At 38.2% G+C, this 27209-nt stretch overlaps 1 protein-coding gene and 1 non-coding gene across 2 annotated transcripts; both read right to left on the bottom strand.

The window, feature by feature from the left end:
• Positions 1-444: 444 nt before the first annotated feature.
• LOC133663360 (MKI67 FHA domain-interacting nucleolar phosphoprotein-like) lies at positions 445-26668 on the bottom strand. Its single transcript, XM_062067778.1, has 6 exons — positions 26392-26668; positions 16296-16424; positions 13883-13991; positions 13433-13644; positions 6819-6878; positions 445-902 (listed from the first exon to the last, which is right to left on the bottom strand). The coding sequence occupies exons 1-6, from the start codon at positions 26521-26523 to the stop codon at positions 693-695; spliced, it is 852 nt and encodes a 283-aa protein (XP_061923762.1). The 5' UTR covers positions 26524-26668; the 3' UTR covers positions 445-692.
• LOC133664078 (small nucleolar RNA ACA64) lies at positions 6657-6783 on the bottom strand. The gene has a single exon (XR_009828517.1). It is a non-coding gene; the product is annotated as a small nucleolar RNA ACA64 (small nucleolar RNA).
• Positions 26669-27209: the final 541 nt, after the last annotated feature.

Genomic DNA, 27209 nt, shown 5'->3' on the forward strand with positions numbered 1-27209 from the left:
GCGATTACATTTTTCAAACTGTGCTAAGTGAACATTTCAAGAAGATACCCTGAAAACTACAAACAATTCCTGAATTATTAACAGCACCACCCTTAGCAACCAAGTTTAAAGCTTCAGGAATTTACTATCCAAGTGTCATAATTTGACTGCAGTCACAACTGAAATTTAATGTGAAGTAATGGTGAGTCAAACGATAAGACGCATTGAGAAACATAAGCAGCGTCACCGCCGTTGACAGCAAAGTGACAAGACAATTTTTTCCGCTCACAAGTGACTTTTTTGACCAGTAGATGGCACTATTATGAAACACCAACACAATATCAGTGCAGTTTCAACACCACCAGTGTGCGCCACTCACATTTACACATCACTTGCAAGAATTCTAAATGTGCAGCATGGAAATGAGACCACCTGAAATAGATCACCCCTTACTATGAAACACCGTTTACAGTTCAAATGTCAACTTTATTACAAAGACAAATAGTTCAATGACACTTTCAGTGAAGTGCACCATGAACTCTTCATGCATTTTACTGACAAACATGATTTATAACAATCTTCAATTGATCTTTTGGTTTTATAAGAGCTTCTTTTTAAATGATGAGGATCGTCACATCAAAAACACACACCCTCAGTTGAAGTCTCCGTGCTCTGAAAACCAGACCAAAGCCCACAATAAAAGAAGACTTTGTTTAAGAGTCTGCTGCGTCAGCCTCATCACTTCCACCGGGTGCCTCACGCTTCTCCTTTTCCTTGTCGCTGGCATCTTCATCGTCAGGGAACAGCTGGTCTTTCTGTACAGCAGGCATCTTGATGACAATCTCATCCTCAGCATCATTGTCATCACTGATCATGGACTTCCTCCTCTCCAGGAAAGAAGGCGTGCACATGGGTGTCGTGTCCTACAGGTAAAGACATGCGTTCAGGTCACTAAGTAGATGCCAATTAGTTCACAGCTGTTTAAACTAGAGCTGTCAAAATGAACATGGTCATCTACATTAATTCTTTTGCATAAATAAACAATTCCAGGATTTGGTTAACAGGTTAAGTTCTACCTGAAAACTACCGGGAGTAGAAACATGGCTCGTGTAATTACCTCCAACATTTGTACTATGTACGTTTACGCTTCTGCAGAGCTGGGTCGTAACAAACTACATTTACTTCGTTATACTCACTTAAACAACTGTTTGGATAAATTGTACTTGTCAGAGTAGTTATTATACTTTTTACTTGAACATTTTTGTGAAAGATCGATACATTTAATTACATGGTTATATTAATTTATGATCCATACCTGGGGATAGGTTGATTGGCAACACAAAATTGGCCCTAGTGTGTGAATGTGAGTGTGAATGTTGTCTGTCTATCTGTGTTGGCCATGCGATGAGGAGGTTACTTAATGCATCCGCCACACTTGATTATAACTTGATGAGCAAGGACAAACCAGAAGTGCCAAATCCGCTTTTGTGGCCACACATAAATGATCAATATAGCCCTGGGGTTTCCAAAAAAATTTTCACGGAGGGCCGCACACTGAAAAACTAAAGCATATGTGGGCGATTTAGATTTTTTTCATTTTCAAAAACAATACAATATGTAGAGTTTTTTTTATACTTTTAGGGCTTCTCTCAAGTTTGGTCCCGGGCACCCAGAAGGGTCTCAGTCATAAAAATGTTAAAACAAAATATAATACTTTTTTCCCCCCCCCCCAACACTTAATTCTTTCGATCAACAATAAAGTTGAAAAAAAAAAGTTTGATGTGTTATGCCCTTTTTCTTAAAGAAAACCCTGTTTTTATGGCAAACCCCAAAAACACGTAATATTGATGTGATATAATTGGAGCCTTAAAGGGGAACTGCACTTTTTTGGGAATTTTGCCTATCGTTCACAATCATTATGAGACAAGAACACGTCGTATTTTTTTTTTTTTTTTAGGATTTTAAAGATAAACGCTTGCAAGATGCGACTAATGGGAGTCATCGTTGTAGCCTTCAAAGCCCTTTAAAACAAATTCAAAACCCTCCAATGTTTTATATACACGCTGCAAATCTAGATATAATGTAGTAACAGACACGATCATACCAATATATAATATGTACAATATTTACCGTATTTTGGTCATTTTCTGTACAGCGGGAACTAATTCTTCGGCGCATTTATTTCCGTTTTCATAGCAGCGCACTTCCGACTTCCCGCAACAAATATGTTCCTACTCCCTGAATCAAACACGAGTGTGTTTTCTAATCATGACAGACTTGGTAACAAAAAAGACAATTATTTTTGGACAAATGAGGATTCACAACCTTATCTTTTAAACTAAATATACGGAGGATGAACTGCTGCTTATATAAGCAAGCAAAAAGAAGAGGCTGAAGCGTTGGAACAGAAAGAAGCCGAAAAAGTGAGACTTGGTCACGCTGCAAATCTGGAACTTTTGAGCCGAGCTATGCCGAAAAATGGAGTGCCTAAATCAACTGGAAACGTCCCCGGCCAGCTTGACCAAACAGACAACTGTCCATCGAGTGAGTCACTATAACATTGATCATAATACATGCAGCACATCTACGTACATGACATTGCATACGCTATCTAGCAAGCTGTGTACAAACAAAACATGAAATATGGACCAATACTTTACAGATACTGTAATATGATTATGTTTTTCACTCAGTACATATTGGTGTCGTATCGCATTGTTGTGTATTACAAACTCAAACTTGTTTCGTGCTGAAGTAGAAGCTAGCTTATCTCTCTTTCTGTCGTTAACTTCTACGGCTAATACCATACGCTAGAAAAATAGTTCCTCAATGTTTGCTCTTATAATAACAATGTTGCTACAGTTTGGTTACTATGCAGGTTATCATTTGTAAATGAAATATTTTTGACTGTTATTAAATGCATTTTTAAAGAGATTTATAGGTAGAATTGAGCTAGCAACCTAGAACGAGCCGACTTTTATATGTAAGAAAGTGGAAAAAACTACAACTTTTGTCTTATCTCTCATAATGATTGTGAACAATAGGTAAAATTCCAAAATAGTGCACGTCCCCCCTTAAATTCATTATTACTTTTTTAACATAAGTTTGTTTTTTGATGTATAATGGGTTTTTTTAATACATTAAAATTCTCAGGCACTCAAAAGGGCTCCACTCATAAAAGTATTTAAACAAGTCAGATTTTTTTTTTTTACATTATTTATATTTATGCCGTTTATTTAACATGCAAAGTATGCAATATTCGTTTTATAAAACGCTTACATCTCTATACCAGAGGTGTCCACACTTTTTGACTTAAGGGCTGCATTGGGCGAAATTATTTTTTGGCTGGGGCCGAAAGCAGACTGCATGTAAAGTAAACATACAGTCGTGGTCAAAAGTTTACATACACTTGTAAAGAACATAATGTCATTGCTGTCTTGAGTTTCCAATCATTTCTACAACTCTTATTTTTTGTGATAGAGTGATTGGAGCGCATACTTGTTGGTCACAAAAAACATTCATGAAGTTTGGTTCTTTTATGAATTTATTATGGGTCTACTGAAAATGTGACCAAATCTGCTGGGTCAAAAGTATACATACAGCAATGTTAATATTTGGTTACATGTCCCTTGGCAAGTTTCACTGCAATAAGGCGCTTTTGGTAGCCATCCACAAGCTTCTGGTTGAATTTTTGACCACTCCTCTTGACAAAATTGGTGCAGTTCAGCTAAATGTGTTGGTTTTCCGACACGGACTTGTTTCTTCAGCATTGTCCACACATTTAAGTCAGGACTTTGGGAAGGTCATTCTAAAACCTTAAATCTAACCTGATTTAGCCAATCCTTTACCACTTTTGACATGTGTTTGGGGTCATTGTCCTGTTAGAACACCCAACTGCACTCAAGATCCAACCTCCAGGCTGAGGATTTTAGGTTGTCCTGAAGAATTTGGAGGTAATCCTCCTTTTTCATTGTCCCATTTACTCTCTGTAAAGCACCAGTTCCATTGGCAGCAAAACAGGCCCAGAGCATAATACTACCACCACCATGCTTGACGGTAGAATTGGTGTTCCTGGGATTAAAGGCCTCACCTTTTCTCCTCCAAACATATTGCTGTGTATTCTGGCCAAACAGCAACATTTTTGTTTTATCTGACCACAGAACTTTCCTCCAGAAGGTCTTATCTTTGTCCATGTGATCAGCAGCAAATTTTAGACGAGAGTTAAGGTGTCGCTTCTAGAGCGAGGGCTTGCTTCTTGCATGGTAGCCTCTCAGTCCATGGCGATGCAAAACACACTTGACTGTGGACACTGACACCTGTGTTCCAGCAGCTTCCAATTCATTGCAGACTTGCTTTTTGGTGGTTCTCGGTCAACTCTTGATCATCCTGACCAATTTTCTCTCAGCAGCAGGTGATAGCTTGTGTTTTTTTCGTGATCGTGGCTGTGACAAAACTGTGCAAGCACTTTTTACTTACGAACAATTGTTTGCACAGTTCCCCTTGGGACCTTAAGCTGCTTTGAAATGGCTCCAAGTGACTTTCCTGACTTGTTCAAGGCAATGATTAGTTTTTTCAGATCTGTGCCGAGTTCCTTTGACTTTCCCATTGTCGCGTTTGTAACCGAGTCTAATGACTGCATCGCATGAGCCCTATTTAAATGGGCTCAGAAAAGTCAACAGGTGTCATCAATTATAATCACTCACATGAAGTTAAAAGGCCATGCCATAAAGCTAATTTGATTTGACTGTAACTTTTCTACATCACCAAAATTGATAATGTATGTTGCTGTATGTATACTTTTGACCCAGCAGATATGGTCACATTTTCAGTAGACCCATAATAAATACATTTTCAGTAGACCCATAATAAATTCATAAAAGAACCAAACTTCATGAATGTTTTTTGTGACAAACAAGTATGTGCTCCAATCACTCTATCACAAAAAATAAGAGTTGTAGAAATTACACCTTCACAAGTGTATGTAAACTTTTGACCACGACTGTATATAGCCTATACATATTATATTAATATAATGGATGTATATTTAGTAAATTAATCAAATTGGACATTAAGAATATGTGAAAGTTCGACTTCTACCTTGTTTACTTCCGTAACAGCCCCCTTACAGTCTTGTAGTTAATTTGAAATATATCAAGCAGCTAAAATGCTCCAAACATAGTAAGTGGAGAGTGTTTTGCATTTTCCTACCATGCCTTGTAATGCATTTAAATGGGTGTAATTTAGAATGTTTTTATAATTTCCACAAAGTTCAATGAGCAGGTTATGTGTGCCCATGTGTGTTGACTTTGTGTTTTTGTGCCATGAATATGGAAGGTGGTTTAAAATAAGTCATATAAGAAAAATGCTATGCTGTATTCCCGTCACCAATTCATAGTCATTGACCTGATTTACTCAGGTTGTCCACATGATGGCAGCAAATTTGCAGCAATCAGATTGTCAGATATTTACAATTAATTTGGAAACACCCCACAAGCCAGACTCCTTATAGAATCATGACGTCTCACCAAACTAAAGATGCCATTGGGCCATAGTTTGGAAACCCCTGATTTAGCTTAACTATAAAGTTACATTATTTTATTGTTTAATGCCCTTATTGTTGAGCAAGCGGCAGTTTTTTTTATGGCAAACAAAAAGGGTATTTTTTTTCAAAACTTAAAAGAGCTGTTTGCAACATGTACACAGATGCAGAGAAGCCCCCAACTTTCTAATGTATTTTACACAGTATATCCTGCCCTCTTATGACTTTTCGTATGTAATGACATAATTACGTACGTACGTAACACATGTATGCACATTACTTTAGGTGTTGTTAACTAATAATAGCAATTTGCATAGTTAGCGTTAGCTGTCATTGAATGTTTATTTTATCATCACAAGACAGCAAATTGTTTGTTGCTTCTCTTGGACTGCTTTTGTTTGTGTGCACGCGCTCCCTGCGCATACGTGTTGACGAGACCGGATGAATGACTGCCGTAACACAAATAATTTTATTCGGGCCGGTAAAAATTTTTATTACATAAACTTTGTAATTGTGAAAAATATACACAATTGTTAAACAAATGGTAATACATCTAGCCAGTGGTGTTCTTGCTATATTTTTTGCTTTGAAAAATGTTACTGTGAGGAAGTTGCAAACGGCACCTTTATATCTCTACATCATGTATAATTTTTTATGTTTTAGGAACTTCTTGTTAAAGAAAACCCAGTTTTTTATGGCAAACAAAAGAAATGCAATATTTTCCTCAAAAATATAATAAAGTGGAATTATATTATTTAAAGTAATTGGAGCCTTGAATAAGTCCATCATTCATACCACTGATTTGTATTCATTATTATTGTTTTGAGCAATGACAGTTTCAAGGAAAAAAATAGCCTGCATGGCAACTTTGTGTTATTAGAATCAACAATTGCAATTTTTTCTTGGTACATTTTACCTCTGTGCTCTTTTATTTAACTTTTTAAGGTATTTTCTGTAATAGTATTTTTATAATGTGCCGCAGCCTGTTAAAAAAATTAGCTGCGAGCCGAAAATGGCCCCCGGGCCACACTTTGGATACCTCTGGTATAGCTAGCACAGTATGATAGAGGGAAACAGATTAAACAATTTCATTTGCTTTCATTTGAAAGCCCTAATTTAAGGCACTTGGTAGCAGTGAGCATGTTGGTGCGTGTTTTTCATCACGTTGCTACCAGCAGACAAACATGATAAAAGCACCACAGTACTTTGGGCACAGTTATCCGAACCCAGACAACATACAACATCTGGGCTCATTTTTAGTCTGTGCCAAATGAACATAATACATGACCGTGTTTCTTACATCACTGCACGTAGACGCGTTCGAGGAATCAGACTTCTTCTTCTGGGGCACTTGGGCAGCCTGGAAAACACCAGCACAAGGTGAGCATGCTATCTATACAACGCTTCACTTTATCCCAGAGGTGGGACCAAGTCATTGTTTTGCAAGTCACAAGTAAGTCTCAAGTCTTTGCCCTCAAGTCTCGAGTCAAGTCCCGAGTCAAGTCCAAAGTCAAGACTGGAAAGTCTCAAGTCAAGTCCCAAGTCCTGCATTTTGAGTTTCGAGTCCTTTCAAGTCCTTTTAACCACAGACTAATATATTTACACAGATTGTCTATGCTTTTAAAATGCTGTATTTATTTATTAAAACAAGTGCATTTGAAATTGCAGGACAAAAAATAGTGCTGACATTGCACTTCATAATAGCACTATTAACCAGTCATTTTAAACATTTAACTCATTCCTTTAAAGAATAAACACATTTGAAAAAACAAGTGCAACTGTACTTATTTGCACAAAAGTGTTAACATTGTATTTCCATGGCATATTGCATTGTAACTAGTTCCACAGCAGTTTCTATTCTGTTCTTACCTTATCTCATACTGTATGTGTGTTTATGTGTGCATACACATGAAAAACATAAATACATGAACATAATGAACAGAGTTGTACTTTTTAGATGTCAGGGCCCTATGCAATATGTACACATACTCGATAGATCGATAGATAGATCGATAGATAGATAGATAGATAGATAGATAGATAGATAGATAGATAGATAGATAGATAGATAGATAGATAGTACTTTATTGATTCCTTCAGGAGAGTTCCCTCAGGAAAATTAAAATTCCAGCAGCAGTGTGCAGAATTGAGATCGAATTTAAAAAAGTAAATAATGGGGGTATAAATGGAAACAAAATAGAAAAATATTACAATAGAATAAAAACAAAAAGCATCAATGAGAATACAAATATAACAGTAAAATAGGAATATAACAAGACAAACTAGGCATTAGTGACCATGCTATGAAAACGTATTACACTGTTATTGTTTTGCATCCCCCGTCATTCTAATACCCCCCCTCCCTCCCAGAGAGGAGTTGTACAGTCTAATGGCGTGTGGGACAAAGGAGTTTTTTAGTCTATTAGTCCTGCACTTGGGATGAAGCAGTCTAGCACTGAACAGGCTCCTCTGGCTACTGACAACGGTATGCAGAGGGTGACTGGCATCATCCAGGATGCTCACTAGTTTTTCCACAGTCCTCTTCTCTGCCACCATCACCAGTGAGTCCAGTTTTAGTCCGATCGTAGAACCGGCCCGCCTGATCAGTTTCTCCAGTCTGGAGCTGTCCTTCTTAGATATACTGCCCCCCCAGCACACTACGATGTAGTACAGAACACTGGCAACCACAGACTGGTAGTACATCCACAATAGTTTTTTACAGACGTTGAAGGAGTGCAGCCTCCTCAGGAAGTACAGCCTGCTCTGTACATTTTAACTGACCTTTATTTGACTATGTTTGTCTTTTTGTAGGTGGCTAAAATATGCGGTGCTGCTGACCGCCGTCTAACATTACGTTACTGTGTGTGATACATTGACTAATGTAACGTTATGTGTAGGTACACTACCGTTCAAAAGTTTGGGGTCACATTGAAATGTCCTTATTTTTGAAGGAAAAGCACTGTACTTTTCAATGAAGATAACTTTAAACTAGTCTTAACTTTAAAGAAATACACTCTATACACTGCTAATGTGGTAAATGACTATTCTAGCTGCAAATGTCTGGTTTTTGGTGCAATATCTACATAGGTGTATAGAGGCCCATTTCCAGAAACTATCACTCCAGTGTTCTAATGGTACAATGTGTTTGCTCATTGGCTCAGAAGGCTAATTGATGATTAGAAAACCCTTGTGCAATCATATTCACACATCTGAAAACAGTTTAGCTCGTTACAGAAGCTACAAAACTGACCTTCCTTTGAGCAGATTGAGTTTCTGGAGCATCACATTTGTGGGGTCAATTAAACGCTCAAAATGGCCAGAAAAAGAGAACTTTCATCTGAAACTCGACAGTCTATTCTTGTTCTTAGAAATGAAGGCTATTCCACAAAATTGTTTGGGTGATCCCAAACTTTTGAACGGTAGTGTACCTCATGCAACCCTGCTTAAAAAAAAAACCACTTGACAAAAAGTATAAATAATGTAGCGAACTGCAGTGGATGCAACAGATGGCCGTGTTTGCAATGACGTTATAACCATAGACATCTTATAAGTAGACGCAGCATTGGCTGCTGTGACGCGAGCAATTTGGCCGCCATCTTGAAGTGGTGATGAGGAGCCGGCGAGCAGCCTAAATTGACAGTTGACAGGTAGAAAACAAAGATTCCGGGTTGGTGTTCAGCGTTTTCCTGCTCAAATGAGCGGACTGTTGAAAATAGGAATCAGGGGATTACTTTTCACAAGTAAGATTTAACATTAACATACTATTGGTTGTATCTTGTGAAAAGAATAATACCACAGAGTTGAGAAGGAGCAAAGATCTTCAATATTTGTATGTGAAAATCACAAAGAAATCTTCTGGGGGAGGATGACCCCCCTACAGGGGTTTGGTTTACAAACTTTCGGCCCCACCTAAAACAAAATTCACCAGCCGCAACTGATGATAATGTGTTCTCATTTTAGGCAAAGTATAAGACAATACTTTCTTAACAGTATAATTGTAACTAGGAATAAGTCTTCAACTAACAATATTCAAATACTAACATTGTTGGGTAAAACAGAATTTGGTTTTATTCTAAAATCCAGTGAAACAAATTGGTGGTTTTTGCTGATATAAAGACTTTCAGGTGTTTATATATGTTTATGTTGAAGTATTTGGCAGACACTTTTATCCAAAGCGACATACATAAAAAATACATATAAAACAATCACTGTAAACATGATCATTTAAGGGAAGAATGTAATACAAAATATCAATACAAAGTGTCAAAACAGAATAAAGTCTCTGCTGCTGCAGCAACAGAGATACAGTCTATAGGTCCCTAAGATATATAGATATCTAATGTATTCATACATTGTTTATGTAGAATATACGCATGTTTATATAACCTAATCATATTGTTTCTTGAATTTAAAAATAGCTGACCGTTTTTCCCCCTTCTCTGGGATTATATTCCCAGTTTTGATCTCGGACGTCTGGTCACTTATAGCATATAAGAATATTCTATTACTGTTAAGCAAACTATGAATAATAAAACACGCCAAAACGTGTGTCCTTTATCATAGCTACACGTATGACAAAAAAGCACGTGAAAATCAGTGAGGTAAGATTAATTAAATGCGCTGACAGTTCATTGCTCCTGCCAAATGAATTGCACTGAGTGGAGCGGATCACCACTCCAAGATGGCGCTCCTGCGTCTCGTCAGCGCCAGTAGGCAGTAGCGCTCGATGCTGCGTCTACTTATAAGATGTCTATGGTTATAACGTTAGCAGTGAGTTTACAGCCTCACTGATTTAACTACACAGCAAATAAAAGTTACTTTACTTAGCCAATAAATGTTAGCTTACATTCGAAACTTACCGTTCTGTTTGCAACTTCAAATGTCGAACGAAGTTGGAAGTTGTTGCAATTCGTTTTTTGTTGACCAAGTCGTAGTTTTAATACCCGAACAAAACTATCTTTGGCGTCATTTTTCCTCACTGGCGCGTTGTTTAAGAGCTATTCTTCGTTGGTTGTACTGCAACTTGATTGGATGAATGCCGTGGGACAAAAAAAACATGGATCTAATTTGATTGGCTATTGTACTGACAGGCACACACGCTGACCAAGCGCACACTCCCTGACAGACACACACACGTACACTTTGGAAGATATGGAGCGCTCCCGAATAACTTTTTAATCGTTGGGTTTTGGGGAAAGTAGCAAGTCATGTCAAGTCAAAAGGCTCAAGTCCAAGTGAAGTCACAAGTCATTGATGTAAAGTCTAAGTCGAGTCGCAAGTGTCTTTACATTTTGTCAAGTCGAGTCTAAAGTCATCAAATTCATGACTCGAGTCCAAGTCATGTGACTCGAGTCCACACCTCTGCTTTATACAGTTAGTAAATTGACAAGTTTTATGAAACAGTCATAAAATCAATTAATTGACGTCACATCACATTGTTGTCATGTAAATTAATTTCCAACAAAACAAAGGGTGTGTGAAAAGAGTTTACACAGCAAGCCCTTTCACTTTCAAAGAGAAAAAAAACAGTGGCCAATACTTTGGCCCAGTGTGCGCACACACTTAGCTGCACAATTATGGCCAAAATAATAATCACGATTATTTGTTATCAATATTGACATCACAATTACACAATCACAATCATGATTATATATCATATTAAATAAAACTGTTGATTCCCACAGGTCAGCAACTTACTTGGGGTGATGGGGTTCCAGAGGTAGGGGGCAAGTGAACGTTACGTCATGTAATATGTAATGAAATAGTCTAACCATAGCAGATCACACATCAAAATCTCTAAAGAATGTCGATGTGATTTTATAAATTTTAATTGTGGATTTAATCACTACATAATGTATGTGATAATCGTCGAGCACTCGTTTCTCAGACCCCTATCATACAGTCAAAATTTACAAACCAAAAAACCAGTGAAGTTGGCACGTTGTGTAAATCGTAAATAAAAACAGACTCCAGTGATTAGCAAATCCTTTTCAACCTATATTCAATTGACTGCAAAATCAAGATACTTTGGTCGGTATAGCTTGGTTGGTAGAATGGCCGTGCCAGCAACTTGAGGGTTCCAGGTTTGATCCCCGCTTCCGCCATCCTAGTCACTGCCGTTGTGTCCTTGGGAAAGACACTTTATCCACCTGCTCCCAGTGCCACCCACACTGGTTTAAATGTAACTTAGATATTGGGTTTCACAATGTAAAGCGCTTTGAGTCACTAGAGAAAAAGCGCTATATAAATATAATTCACTTCACTTCACTTAACGTTCGAACTGGAAAACTGTTATTTTTTGCAAATATTAGCTCATTTGGAATTTGATGCCTGCAACATGTTTCAAAAAAGCTGGCACAAGACTGAGAAAGTTAAGGAATGCTCATCAAACACTTATTTGGAACATTCCACAGGTGAACAGGCTAATTGGGAACAGGTGGGTGCTATGATTGGGTATAAAAGCAGCTTCCATGAAATGCTCAGTGATTCACAAACAAGGATGAGGCGAGGGTGAACAAATGTGTGTGCAAATTGTCGAACAGTTTAAAAACAATATTTCTCAACGAGCTATTGCAAGGAATTTAGGTATTTCACCATCTATGGTCCTTAATATCATTAAAAGGTTCAGAGAATCTGGAGAAATTCCTGCACGTAAGCAATGATATTACGGACCTTCGATCCCTCAGGCGGTACTGCATCAAAAAGCAACATTGTTGTGTAAAGGATATCACCACATGGGCTCAGGAACACTTTAGAAAACCACTGTCAGTAACTACAGTTTGTCACTACATCTGTAAGTGCAAGTTAAAACTCTACTATGCAAAGCGAAAGCCATTTTATCAACAACACCCAGGAACACCTACTGCTTTGCTGGGCCAGAGCTCATCTAAGATGGACTGATGCAAAGTGTAAAAGTGTTCTGTGGTCTGACAAGTCCACATTTCAAATTGTTTTTGGAAACTGTGGATGTCGTGTCCTCCGCAACGAAGAAGAAAAGAACCATCCAAATTGCGCCAAGTTAAAAAGCCAGCATATGTGATGGTATGGGGGTGTATTAGTGCCCAAGGCATGGGTAACTTACACATCTGTGAAGGCACCATTAATGCTGAAAGGTACATAGAGGTTTTGGAGCAACATATGTTGCCATCCAAGCAACGTTATCATGGACGCCCCTGCTTATTTCAGCAAGACAATGCCAAGCCACGTGTTACAACAGCGTGGCTTCATAGTAAAAGAGTGCGGGTACTAGACTGGCCTGCCTGTAGTCCAGACCTGTTTCCTATTGAAAATGTGTGGCACAATATGAAGCCTAAAATACCACAAGGAAGACCCCAGACTGTTGAACAACTTAAGCTGTACATCAAGCAAGAATGGGAAAGAATTCCACCTGAAAAGCTTCGAAAATTGGTCTCCTCAGATCCCAAACGTTAACTGAGTGTTGTTAAAAGGAAAGGCCATGTAACACAGTGTTAAAAATGCCCCTTTGGCAACTTTTTTGCAATGTGTTACGGCCATTAAATTCTACGTTAATGATTTGCAAAAAAAAAATTGGTTTCTCAGTTCGAACCTTTAATTTCTTGTATTTGCAGTCCATTCAATTGAATATATGTTAAAAAGGATTAGCAAATCATGGTATTCTGTTTTTATTCACAAATTACACAACGTGCCAACTTCACTGGTTTTGGGTTTTGTATAAACAGTAGAAATATTGAAAAAAATGACAGCTCCTGTTTTGTTGTAAAACACCAAGACAAGTCGCCACCTCATCGCAGGGCCAAAAATATTTTTTTATATTTTTACAGAGATAACAAAGATGGATTTCCAACTATAGACAGAAAAATCACATGCCTGCTAATGATAAACACTGTCTTGAAAGACTGTAGTAAATAATATAACATTTCAAAAAGTACTTACAAATCCTGGGAAGTCATAATCAATGCCGTGTCCTGCCAGCCTCTTGCGGAGTTTTCTCTCTTTACGCAGCAGCTTTTCCGTTACCTTTGCGACCTCCTCGCTTGTGTGGTTCTTGTTGTAGCGCGCTATAGCAGGATGGGAAGGTCTCTTAAAGGTGCGCTGGTTGCCAGCAAAAAGCTTCTCGTGCACTTTTTCCGGTGGAATCACATGACCTATCAAATGAGGAGAGTAACTTAAAAGCAATATTTAAGGCACGCTGAAAATACTGCCATTGATTATACCTACTATACTTATAGAATAAGTCATAAATAATGATGGCAATGCATCATGTCAATGAATTGAGCATAAAATCATATTGTTGACTGAACATAAATCCTGGTCATTGTGTCAAATCTACAGAGGTTGTTCTGAAGACCAATCATGCAATTGATGTTCAAACATTGTACTCACATTTAACCAGTCTTTCTCCCATCAGGTAATTGTTCATGGTCTCTGCTACGATCTTGGCTACCTCATCACAGTCAAACTCCACAAATGCATAGCCTTTGCTCCCACCTGTCTGAATGCAAGTCAGGACAAAGTTTAGTGAAGCACTTTTTAAATATTTGACACTTGTGATATACAGTACAGTTAGGGACACAAGTATTTTCACAGTTTACCATTTGTCAAGAGTTGTACAGTATACCAATACTAATAAAGTACCGCAGTACTAATACATTTAAAAAAGTACTATACTGTCTTTGAAAAATACAGTTACTTTTTTTCATGGACATGATGGTGCGCTGTGGTGACATTGCTGGTAATATGAGCAAAGGCACATGTGAGTCAACACACACAGAGCACTTGAAAGGGGAAACAATGGGGAGACAGGAGAGGGAGGATGGATGTAATGTATTTTGGCTTAAAAACAAAGGTTAAGCTATAAACACTGAAACACTGCTGTGCAGATGGTGCTTTAAAACATAGCTAGCTAGCAGCTAACGTCCATGCACAGTGTTTTAGCTACATTTAAATAACTAATCCTCAAGTAAACCACGGTTCTTACAAGTATCATCCCCGTTGGATGGGGAATAGCTAAACATGCTTCACTACACACCATAAGAGGATAAAATAGCTAGATTGTCTAGTATGTTCACTGTTATTTAATGCCAAGATTGTTCTTTGATTGCAATAACAGAAATTATCTTAAGATTGTATGTTAAAATAAAGCCCATAATGACATGTTACGTATCAAAATACATTTTGGTACCAGTACTGATACTAAAATATTGGTTTTGGGACAACACTACATTTGTCAAAACAGCCATTTCATGTAGAATTTCTATTTTCTCAGGCGTAGTTTTAACTTTATTAGGAATGTCTTGATCAACATTTTGGCCTCCGAATCTTAAAATAAAGTTAATACAATAACATATTTATAAAGCTTATCAAATGTAGAATCCGCTAGTATTGCTGTAAATCAAATGATGTATAAAATCTGTGGTATTGAATGCTTCCTATAATTTTTTAACAAAGTAAACACTTGGTGTGTGTGTGTGGCATAGCATGCTTAGCCATTCATTTTCCTCCAGTCCTTCAGTGATAATACAACTTTAAAGAGAGAGTTTATTTTCAGCAATGGTGGTGAGGATTAGTATCTTAGAAGCGGCTTTGCACTATGGATAGACAACGCGTTTATTGCAGCTTGTGTTTAAATTACATAAACCCTCCTGGAATTTGTACACCTCCTGCATGTGTGTCGAACGAAGTTGGAAGTTGTTGCGTCTCCGTCTGTAATCTTAGAACTGCATGTTTTGCATAATGCAATTCGTTTTTTGTTGACCAAGTCGTAGTTTTTATACCCGAACGAAACCAACTTTGGCATAATTTTTTCTCACTGCCGCGTTGTTTGATATTTCTTCTTCGTTGGTTTTCCTGCAATTTGATTGGATGAATGCTGTGGGATGAAAACAACGTAGATCTAATTTGATTGGCTGTTGTATTGACAGCGCACACGCTGTCAGACACGCAACGTAACAGACACACACACATATACAATGAAAGATACGGAGCGGTCCTGAATAACTTTTTAATCTTTGTTTGGGGAAAGTAGCTAGTCATGTCAAGTCAAAAGGCTCAAGTCCAAGTGAAGTCACAAGTCATTGATGTTAAAGTCTAAGTCGAGTTGCAAGTCTTTACATTTTGTCAAGTCGAGTCCAAAGTCATCAAATTCATGACTCGAGTCTGACTCGAGCCCAAGTCATGTGACTCCAGTCCACACCTCTGCTTACGGATGCTCTTGCTCAACTAAACCACACCACGTTATCATGCAAAGTAAACATCTGACTGAAACTGTTATTATTCTTGATTATATTTGTAACAGAGTTTTGTGACATCACTGCTGAGGAAAGGACAGCCATTGTACTCAGGAGGTACTTTTGCTTACATCTTCGTCTCCCACACGAAGCAGTGTCCAGCACGTCAAAAACACAAGCGCACACTTTTGGCCTTCACAATAAAATTGCTGTGCGTTACATCCTATCTGACTGCTTTAACAAAATTAAGACTCCCAGAAGAATACCTTACATATTTACTGTTATCATTTAGCATTTAGCATTTAATGCATACATTTATCATTTGTTTTCAAATCGGTTACAAAAATGTGGCACCCCAAAAATTTACTGTGGGACCCCATCTTGAAAATTCCTAGCGCCAACACTGTTTAACAGTAGATTGAATCAAACCTAATCGACCCGCGATTAATCAATTTAGAACCTTATGAATTGAGGTCGAATCGATTTGGGGAATTGGCCATGATACCCAGCTCTACTTGTATAATTATTACTAATGACAGCAAAATGACTTCCTCTAAAGAACAAATTACCTTTTTGCTTCTGGACAGTCGCAGCCTTAAGACATTGCCAAACTGTTCAAAGTACTCCCTGAGCTGTGGCTCAAAGAGTCCAAGGGGCAAATGGCCGACATAAATGACCCCAGGTGTCAAAAGATTCCCCTGGTAGAAAAAAAGACAAATTGATACATAATTATTAACAATGGTTACACCTCAAATTGACAAGACAAGTGTAAACAGCATTTATACAATAGAATCAACCATAATAATAACTGCGGTAAAAATTCCGATGGATAGTATTACCGTTTTAAATTAAAATGATCAAAAAACCATTGGCCCTTACGGTTCACCCTTGTTCATAAACAAATGGTATTGTGTCAGTAAAACATTACTGTAGGTGTGACCTCATAGGCCAGAAAATAAATAAAACATAGAAATTAGGGCTGCAACTAACAACTAATTTGATAATCGATTAATCTGTCGATTATTAATTCGATTAATCGATTAATAATCAGATAAAGGAGACAAACTACATTTCTATCCTTTCCAAGGTTCAAGGTTCAACTTTATTGTCCCCGGGGGGGAAATTTGTCTTGGGCACAGTGCATCATTGCTTTCTTAACATACACAAAAACAACAGAACAAAAACACAAGCACAGACACAACCAGACAACTAACATTTTAACATCAGAACATGGAGCTTGATAGACATAGGTGGCACTTTGATGTAGGCATAAAATCTACAGTATGGAGATAAAGATAAAGTACCAGTGTGCATTGCACTAGAGCTCATGGATAAAGTGCTGTGTGCTAAAGTGCTTAGTTTTAAAGTGCTATGTGCTAAAGTGCTATGCGCTAAAGTGCTTTCCAGTATTTTATTGAAGAAAAAAAAACAGCATACTGGCACCATACTTATTTTGATTATTGTTTCTCAGCTGTTTGTAAATGTTGCAGTTTATAAAAAAAAGCTAAAAAAAGTAGCCTCTGCGCATGCGCAAAGCATAGATCCAACGTCGATGACTAAATTAATCGCCAACTATTTTTATAATCGATTTTAATCGATTAGTTGTTGCAGCCCTAATAGAAATAATAGTTGATACACTTTAGCCACTTTGTCGCTATATTTATTAAGGTACATATTAAAAGTGAAAGAGAGGGGTATCTTACTGTATGTCATGCTTTTAATTGGTAATCACAGACAAGCGGCCACAAAGTATCAGTGTGAGTGAGGGCAGAGATCCGCTACCACAGGTCACAAGACACCTACTCAGTGGCCTAGTGGTTAGAGTGTCCGCCCTGAGATCGGTAGGTTGTGAGATCAAACCCCGGCCGAGTCATACCAAAGACTATAAAAATGGGACCCATTACCTCCCTGCTTGGCACTCAGCATCAAGGGTTGGAATTGGGGGTTAAATCACCAAAAATGATTCCCGGGCACGGCACCACTGCTGCCCACTGCTCCCCTCACCTCCCAGGGGGTGAACAAGGGGAACAAATGCAGAGGACATATTTCACCACACCTAGTGTGTGTGACAATCATTGGTACTTTAACTTTTAACTTTAAGTCCAGGGAGTGTGCATTACCACAGTATGCAGAAAACCTCCAAAAGCGTCCAACCCAATTGTTATCACTTTTAGTGCTAAGAAAAAACACAGCTTAGAGACAGTCTTGTCTGAAACAGTATTGGCCGGGGCAAGAATGGTCTTTTCCTCTGGATTTAAAACTCCTTCCATCAATCTAAAGAGCCTTATGAATGAATTCCGAGACATTCAGAAGTTTTGTTTCCATGATTCTCGGTCTGAAATTTCCTTTAAAAAAAAACTGTGTCCCACCAGTCTTTATTTGCTTCTGACCTGCATCTGGTCCAAGACTTTCTTGGTAGTAGCGTCATGTTTGCAGCGCAATATAAAATCATTTATTGATGCGGTCTTCTATTTAAAATCAACATAGCCAATATTTCTAATGTGTAGATGACCTATTTCTAAATGTTTTCTAATGAGCCGCAGATGCCTGGTGTGAAGTCATAGGTCAACCGGGGGGGCACAGAATGTTAGAGAGTGTGCATGGACACCAGGACTTCACACAAAGGTGTGAAAATACAAAAAGAAAGAAATATTTGAGAAATCAGACTAATTTAGTGCATGGAAACGTAGTGAGTAGGGGTGTAACGGTACGTGTATTTGTATTGAACCGTTTCGGTACGGGGGTTTCGGTTCGGTTCGGAGGTGTACCGAACGAGTTTCTACATGGACATATTAAGTAGCGCACTGCACATTGTGTAAACAATGCACACCGAGGCACAACACACGGCATGCTAGCAACGACCGGGCGAGGACAACATGCAAAAGCCAGAGCTGGAAGACCCTCCTGCCTCGTTAAGATCTCCCGTTTGGGAACACTTCAGTGCGATACAACAATGGAGGGCGGAGGTTTGCCGACATTGTTCAGCAGCAGCAGTTATGCTTCTGACAACACGTCAATCATGCTAACCCATTTGAAGAGTCACCACCGCATTAAAGCAGCCTCTCCTCTGCGAGTCAGGCAGGGCTAAAGCAATAACAAATGTTTTTATAGCAGCAGATTTAAGACTATATTGTATTAAAAGCTAGATTTTGACCCACTTCTATGGTGGAAGAACAATGAGCCCATATATCATCTTACTGCCAAGTTAGCCAGGCCGGGGGGGGGAAGAAAAGTTAATCTGAGGCTGAGTTGACTTGAAACTGTTTAATGTTGCACTTTTTATATGTAGAAGAAAAGTTTTGTTATTTTATTTAATCTGAGCAACAACTTGAGGCAGTTTAATGTTGATTAACGTGGACCCCGACTTAAACAAGTTGAAAAACCTATTCGGGTGTTACCATTTAGTGGTCAATTGTACGGAATATGTACTGTACTGTGCAATCTACTAATAAAAGTCACAATCAATCAATCACTCAAAAAAAGCACTTTATATGTAGAAAGGTTTTGTTACGAAACCATTCTGAGCCTTAACTTATTTAGTTTTTATTTTATACATGTTGACCACATTAACCCTGGCAATGGACCCTGTGTGTATATGTATGTTATGCCATTGTTTACAAATTTGGTAAATAACCAAAAAATTTATATTTTGTTGTTTTCTTACTGTACCGAAAATGAACCGAACCGTGACCTCTAAACAGAGGTATGTACCGAACCGGAATTTTTGTGTACCATTACACCCCTAGTAGTGAGCAGTGTTGGGACTAAAACGTTACAAAGTAACGTGTTACTGTAACGCCGTTAGTTTCAGCGGTAACTAGTAATCTAACGCGTTATTTTTTATATTCAGTAACTCAGTTACCGTTACTGCATGATGCGTTACTGCGTTATTTGACGTTACTTTTAATGTAGTATAAAGTGTGTTTTATCGGAGCGCTGATTCTTCTTGTGTCACAAACCGGAGAAGAGAGACCCGCGCTCTGTGCGTGTGTGTGGGGAGTAGAGTAAAGAGAGAGAGGAGGGGGGCGTGTCTGATCATGGCGGAGCTGCAGTCGAGTTTGTTGGGAGATATTTTCACTACTTTTCTTTTGTCGAGCACAAAGAAAATAACATTTTAGTTAAATGTAAATTGTGCTTTGGATCAAAGATCCCATCTACTACCCAAAACAGCAATTTAAATCTGCTTAAACCAGCTACATAAGCAACATGCTTCGACGTAGCTAGTAAAGAGAGACAGAGACAACTCCAATGCTACTTCACCTCCACCACTTAAGGATTAACTCTGCCTCTGCTCATCATTCAGCACTGAAGGTACACACTCTGTCAATCAATGTTCCCTCTAATTGTTCATGTGTGAGCAAATGCAAAAAGTCCCTGAGCATTCAGTGGAGCCCATGTGAGCAACATAAGACGTGCACACTGTGGCTACACCAGCAGCACACCTGTCTCAAACCTGACTAAATAACAACTTACATCTCCATCCATACATCCATTTTATACCGCTTGTCCCTTTCGGGGTGCTGGAGCCTATCTCAGCTGCATTCGGGCAGAAGGCGGGGTACACCCTGGACAAGTCCCCACCCATTGCAGCTAGGGCCAATACAGATAGACAGACAACATTCTCTTATTATAATCAAATGGCAGCAGTCATTTCCTTTTCTAATATAAGTGTTTAGGCCCACTTACAATGACAATAACAACAAATATTGTTTTTCATGAACTGTGTACTTGTATTGTTTGTCTGGGTGGAGGTCTTGCTTTGGAAATAATGTGTACCCCTTTCAGACATTGCATTTAGTTCCCATTAAAACATTCACATGTTGCACAATGAGATGTAAGCAGGGGATCACGTGTACATTCCTGCAACTTCCTGTTTGTAAAAAATATTTTTTTTATTAGTATTTATTTAATATACTAACAGCATTTCATGATTAATATTTATAAATTAAGATTTCTAATAAATGACACTAGAATAAGCACACATTTGATTGGTAAATCATAGTGTAACGACCTGGAATGACACTTTATGTGTGGTGTTGGAGTTGTCCGACTTTTTGTGTGGCTGTAAACGCATCACTGGCTAAGTGCCATATGTGCATGTGTTGGCGCAAGTGAGAAAGAGCGAGCGGCTGCTGTTGATCTAACAAAGTTGCTTTTGGCCTGGTTTGTACTGCAGAAAATGACCACTTTTGCTAGATATCATTTTTTTTTACTAATGTTTTGGTGATGTGTTTATGGCCGACAATAAAGAGTTTTGCTCAGTAAAGTGATGGATGGAATTCATGTCCTCAAAGCGTCTCGACAGACGTTACAATATTTGAACAATGATGACGAAAACTGTTTTCTCTGTCGTGTCCGTGTGTCGAAAATTGTTATGCGCTTATTTTTTTATTTGATTTTGTGCGTGGCATAGATTTGCCGTGCGCAGAGGACGCTTGAGCAGTGCGCAATTGCACAGGCGCGGCGCACCTTAGAGGGAACGTTGCTGTCAATTCTCTTATATACTCTTTCATCCTAGACTTCTAGAGTGTTTGACTATCACATCACTCTAAATGTATAGACTATAAAGTTCACAAACATAAAGAGGGATTCTAGTGGGCCAGGCCAATCTTTCCTTATCTCTAAACTAAAACTGGGGAAATGTGTAGAGTGTTCTGAGCTTCAGACATGATTTTGTGTCAGAATTCTTTGAGGAAAAAATGCCTGGTTAGGCTTTGTGTATGTAGTGTGTGCCTTTCATGCTTTACATCTATGTTGTTATTATGCTGTTTGTTACTTATGTATGTTTAAGGCTGAAACGACGCGTCGACGTAGTCGACGTCATCGGTTACGTAAATACGTCGACGCCGTTTTTGTGCGTCGACGCGTCGCATAATGACGTCACACTACCGTCATGGCGAAGCGCAAAGCAGACGATCAAAGAAGACGATGCGAGCGGTGCGAGCGAGGGGGGAAAAGCATGCCAAAAGTGGTCAAAAGTGTGGGAGTATTTCAATAAATGGCCTAATAATGTTGTTGTATGCACACTGTGTCGAGCGGAAATGGCCTATCATAGCAGCACAACGGCTATGAACGAACATTTGAAAAGAAAACCATCAACTAGTCAATCGTCCGTGCGAGCATACGTTGTCATCATTACACAAAAACATGAATGTGTCATTTGTATCTGCTAGGGGTGTAACGGTACGTGTTTTGTATTGAACCGTTTCGGTACGGGGCTTTCGGTTCGGTACGGGGGTGTACCGAACGAGTTTTCTAAGCTAGAGCTAAAGTCTTAACAAGCTGCTTTGCTCCGTCTGCCTCTGTCTCAGCACGCAGCATTGTCCCACCCACACAACCATCTGATTGGTACACACGCAGCATTGTCCCACCCACACAACCATCTGATTGGTACACACGAAGCATTATCAGCCAATCAGCAGTGCGTATTCAGAGCGCATGTAGTCAGCGCTTCAGCGTCGAGCAGATAGGTGTTTAGCAGGTGAGCATCAGGCAGCGGACTCTCCCCAAATGATAATAAACACCACCCAGTCAACTACTAGTAACATCACTATGAGCCCGTTGACCTTCTAGAAACTTAAACTGCAGCTCAGCTCACTCGCAATCCTGGCTTGAGGTGAAGGCTAATTAGCTCTCAGTTCCAGCCACATCGACCCCTTCTGAGCGCCTATTTTCAGCTGCTGGGAATATTGTAAACAAGAAAAGAACCAAAGCATGTAGACATGCTAACCTTTCTTCATTACAACTGTTAGACACTCACTGGAATGAGTAGAATTGGTTATTGTGTACTGTGTTGGACTGGATGTTTATTTTGCACATTTTAAAAGCAATACTTAATGTTTACAGTGCTCCAGAATATTTAGATTGGCACTTTTTTTGTATTGGATGTTTATCTTTATTTTTGCACATTTTAGCAAATAAGCAACACTTTCACTTTTGTTTAAATGTTTACACTGTTGTTACAGAATATTTCGTTTTGCACTTTTTTGTATTGGATGTTTATCTTTATTTTTGCACATTTTAAAGCAAAATAAGCAATACTTTTAATTTTGAAATGCTTATACTATTGCAGAATATTAAGATTTGCACTGGATGTTGACTTTTATATTTGCACATTAAAAAGCAAATAAGCTACTTTTAATTTTGTTAAATGTTAAAAGTTTTAAATGTTTACATTGTTACAGAATATTTAGTCATGTTGTTGTCAATGTTGACTGAGTGGCCATACTTCTTTTTTTTTGTAAATAAAAGCCATGCCTTTTGAAAAAACGGGCCTACATTTATTTTTTCATCTTCATTTTGAATAAAAAAATAATCGGTAAAAGGAAAAATAATCTATAGATTAATCGAAAAAATAATCTATAGATCAGACCTGGGCATTGTACGGCCCGCGGGCCGCATCCGGCCCTTTGCGCATCCCTGTCCGGCCCGCGTGAGGCCAATCATAAATTACAAAATAAATTTAAAAAAGTATCTATGTCGAGTGTGCAATACAACAGTGCTGCTTTTGTTTTGAAAAGCGTTATTTGTATTACTTCCGTGTGGACGTATGCGCGTGTGCGATTGTGAGTGAATTGAACGGCGCAATTACAAATTACAAAATAAAGTTTAAAAAACATCTATGTCGTGCGCGCAATACAACTGTGCTGCTTTTATTTTGAAATGTGTTATTTATGCCGTATGTCCGGAGGGAACCTGTGAGGGAAGGTGCATAGAGACAAGTGATGAGACGCTAAAAAAAGAAAAGTTGATGAGGAATGGCGTGTTTCCAACAAGAGATGGACTGCCAAGTATTTCTTTACATAAATTAATGGTAAAGCCGTGTGCTTAATGTGTGGTACACAGCTTGCTGTGTTTAAATATCATTTTAATCGCCACTACACGAAGAAACACGAGGGAAAATACCGGGATGTGTCTGATGAAGCGCGCGCAAGGGAGGCTGATGTGTTGATGGTAAAACTGCAAACCCAACAAGGACTTTGTGCCATATTTCACACCCCCAGAGATTTAGCCGTCAGGACAAGTTTCGTCATTTCTCACAAAAGCGCCAGAAAAAGTAAGGCGTTTTCTGACGGAGAGTTTATTAAGGAGTGCTTATTGGACTTTGTTGCGCTGATAATGCCCGGAGACATTGACTGTTTTTCGCTAACTTTGGATGAGAGCTCTGATGCAGTCAATTAAAGAGACAACCACAGGTAATGACTTGTTCACAGAGGTAAATGGGTGTTGGGACACGCTGGCAGGTGTGACAATCCAATCCACTTTATTTATATAGCACATTTAAACAACAAAATGTTTCCAAAGTGCTGCACAACAATATTACAAACAATATTCAAATATTATCCTTAGCTCCACCAATGACTGAATAAAAAGAAAAAAACAATTACATATAAAACCAATATAAAAAACAATATAGAATAGATATGATTAAAAACTATTTTTAACAACAGATGGTTGTCCAAATCTGATGGGGAAAAATGTTGGATAATGCAGGATAAAGTGACCTTAAAAAGCAATCTGCTTTTGTATAAAGTTAAGTTAGGTTAAATGAAATTATTATTATTATTATTATTATTAATTATTATCATCATTATTATTTATCTTATGGTATATCAAAAATAATATTGAGCAAAATTTAATTGAAATATTGTCGTGTGGCCCTCCAGCAGTGCTCGGGTTGCTTATGCGGCCCCCGGTGAAAATTAATTGCCCACCCCTGCTATAGATTAACCGATTAATCGAAAAAATAATCTATAGATTAATCGATAGAAAAATAATCGTTAGCTGCAGCCTTATGTATGTTATGTTGCAGCTATTTAAAATAGTTTTGTCAATTTGTTCTGGCCAGAAACAAATTGGCCTTTGTAACATATCTTTGTCTTTGTGTGTTGTATGTAGAGCACATTGCTTAGCAGAGTTCAGTGATGCAAATGCATGTCAAGTTGATCAACACATTGTATTATTCTCCAGTGCAATAACAGTACTGACATGAAGGCTAAAGGGCATTAATGGGAGCTTTAAAAAAAAGAAGAAAAAAAGAAGTAACTAAAGTTACTTTTCAAAGTAACGCATTACTTTTTGGTGTAAGTAACTGAGTTACTTTTGAAATGAAGTAACTAGTAACTATAACTAGTTACTGGTTTTCAGTAACTAACCCAACACTGGTAGAGAGTGATGTAAAATTCCGAATTTTTGCACACTCAAAGTTGGTTTGTCCGTGAGCCTTTAACGACTTTGCATTCCAAAATGTTTCACTTGTAAAAAAACTGACTCCGTTGACGACCAAGATATTGGACATGCGCATATGGATTACTTCCACCAATTTTACTTATTTCTTTATGGTGGCGAGCCTTTGGAACAGGGTCAAGTTTGTTTCAAGACGGTCCCTAATTTTTTTATTTTCTTCGTACGATCCATTTTATCCAGTTTGTGGATCTCTCTCACAATACCACAAGTTGAGTAAAGCCATGCAAACAAAAACTGTGTGCAGCAACAATTAGCAACAATGGCTAACCAGCCATCACAATGCATTGCAACACCATGTGCACGTGTGCCCTATAAAACAAATACAATTTAAAATGAAGCAAAAATGGAGCAAAATGGCATGACATAGTGAGAAAAGGCTGACACGTTGATACTAATAAATTTAAACACAAAGATTAGTTTTAAAATATATGGTTCATCCTTTTTCATTACAAATTATATATCACATCACACTACAAGCATATTGAAATATTGATATGCTTGAAGGTTCTGTTATTTTTCGAATGTAAAATATTCAACTGTTGTTATTGTTGTGGAGAATTGTTTATTTTGATATGCTGGGAGAATATAGAACACTGCTGTTCTTTTCTATTGTACTTATTGGCAGCTGATACACAGTATCATACTTTTATATTCTGTACAAAATGATGTTTAAGTACAGTGATCTTAAATACTGTACTTGACACTTGTAAACATTTTAAAAAAAAGTAGTGATTTGAAAAGTACATGGGTTCCATTGTTCTATTCATATCGTTGTATGCAAAAAGTTAAGTTAAAGTACCAATGATTGTCACACACACACTAGGTGTGGCAAAATTATTCTCTGCATTTGACCTATCACCCTTGATCACCCCCTGGGAAGTGAGGGGAGCAGTGGGCAGCAGCGGTGGCCGCGCCCGGGAATAATTTTTGGTGATTTAACCCCCAATTCCAACCCTTGATGCTGAGTGCCAAGCAGGGAGGTAATGGGTCCCATTTTTATAGTCTTTGGTATGACTCGGCCACTGAGTAGGTATTAAGAATCGTGGGATTTTATGGGTGTCGGTATCGACAATAAAAAAATAAAACAGCTGTGGTCCGCAAAAGTGCCCTTGTTATCAAACTTTGGACAACAGTGGTTTAAATAATTGTAAACCATGACCTCATATGACAATTAAAATTATCAAAAACTATTCTGCGAATGTGCAGTGGTAAAATGACTGCTGTATTTACCTAAAGTATATACACGCAGACGCTGATCACCCACATGCAGACACAGACACGTGGATTCGTTAGCAATGGTTTAATATTCAGGCATCCAGATTATTAAAATTATTATTTAACAATACATATGACTGAATTCATGAAATTTAAGTCGGTGCGAAGTGTCGTTTTAAGGCATGTAAACATGTGAGAACTCACTGTGTTGGTGTTCTTCGTCTTCTTCTTCTTCACCTTCTGTACTTTCTTCTTGAACTCAGACTCTTGCTGAGGATTCAACGCGAGAAGCTCCTTCGCCGCCTTAGGTGTCGTTCCCCCTTGGCTTTCAGTCATCTTTATTTGTTGAGTTTGCGTGGCATATATTTTTATATTTCTGAGGTAAAAAAAAAAGGGAGAAAAAACAGTCAGCTTTCTGAACCAGCACCACGTTGGTCTTCGTTTCCGGTTTACCACGTGTTGATCGCCAACCAATCAGGAGTCGAAGGTTTGCAGGCACATACAACATTATAAACAGACAGCGCCTTCATGTGGTATGGAGGAGGACCGGACATTAGACTTAGACTTCCTTTTATTGTCATTCAAATTTGAACTTAAGGACAAGCGGTAGCACATGGATGGATGGACAGTACAGATAAGAACGACATTTGGTTGCATTAGCTTGTTACATCGTAGCGGTTCATAATCTACAATTAAAATTGAATAAAATTTACATGTCAAGTTTTATTGTCATTTAGCTGTTAGTTACAACCAAATGAACACATTTTAATTTAGGGATTGAGAAGAGGCATAGTGCAAAAGAGCATAATATAAAAATAGTGTTAATATCAGATATAAAAACAGCGTGCAAACGCACACACAAACAGTTCAAGAAACATAGCAGCAGAAACTGTCATTGGCATGATTGGCATACATTTGTAGCAGCTCATATCTTAAAATACCAGAGAGAATGGCTTCCTAAAAATATATGTGGTTCAAAGATAAACATTTTTACAAATTAAAAGTTAAAGTAAATAGCTCCT

This window comes from Entelurus aequoreus, linkage group LG13, assembly GCF_033978785.1.
Source record: "Entelurus aequoreus isolate RoL-2023_Sb linkage group LG13, RoL_Eaeq_v1.1, whole genome shotgun sequence".
Lineage (NCBI taxonomy): Eukaryota > Metazoa > Chordata > Actinopteri > Syngnathiformes > Syngnathidae > Entelurus > Entelurus aequoreus.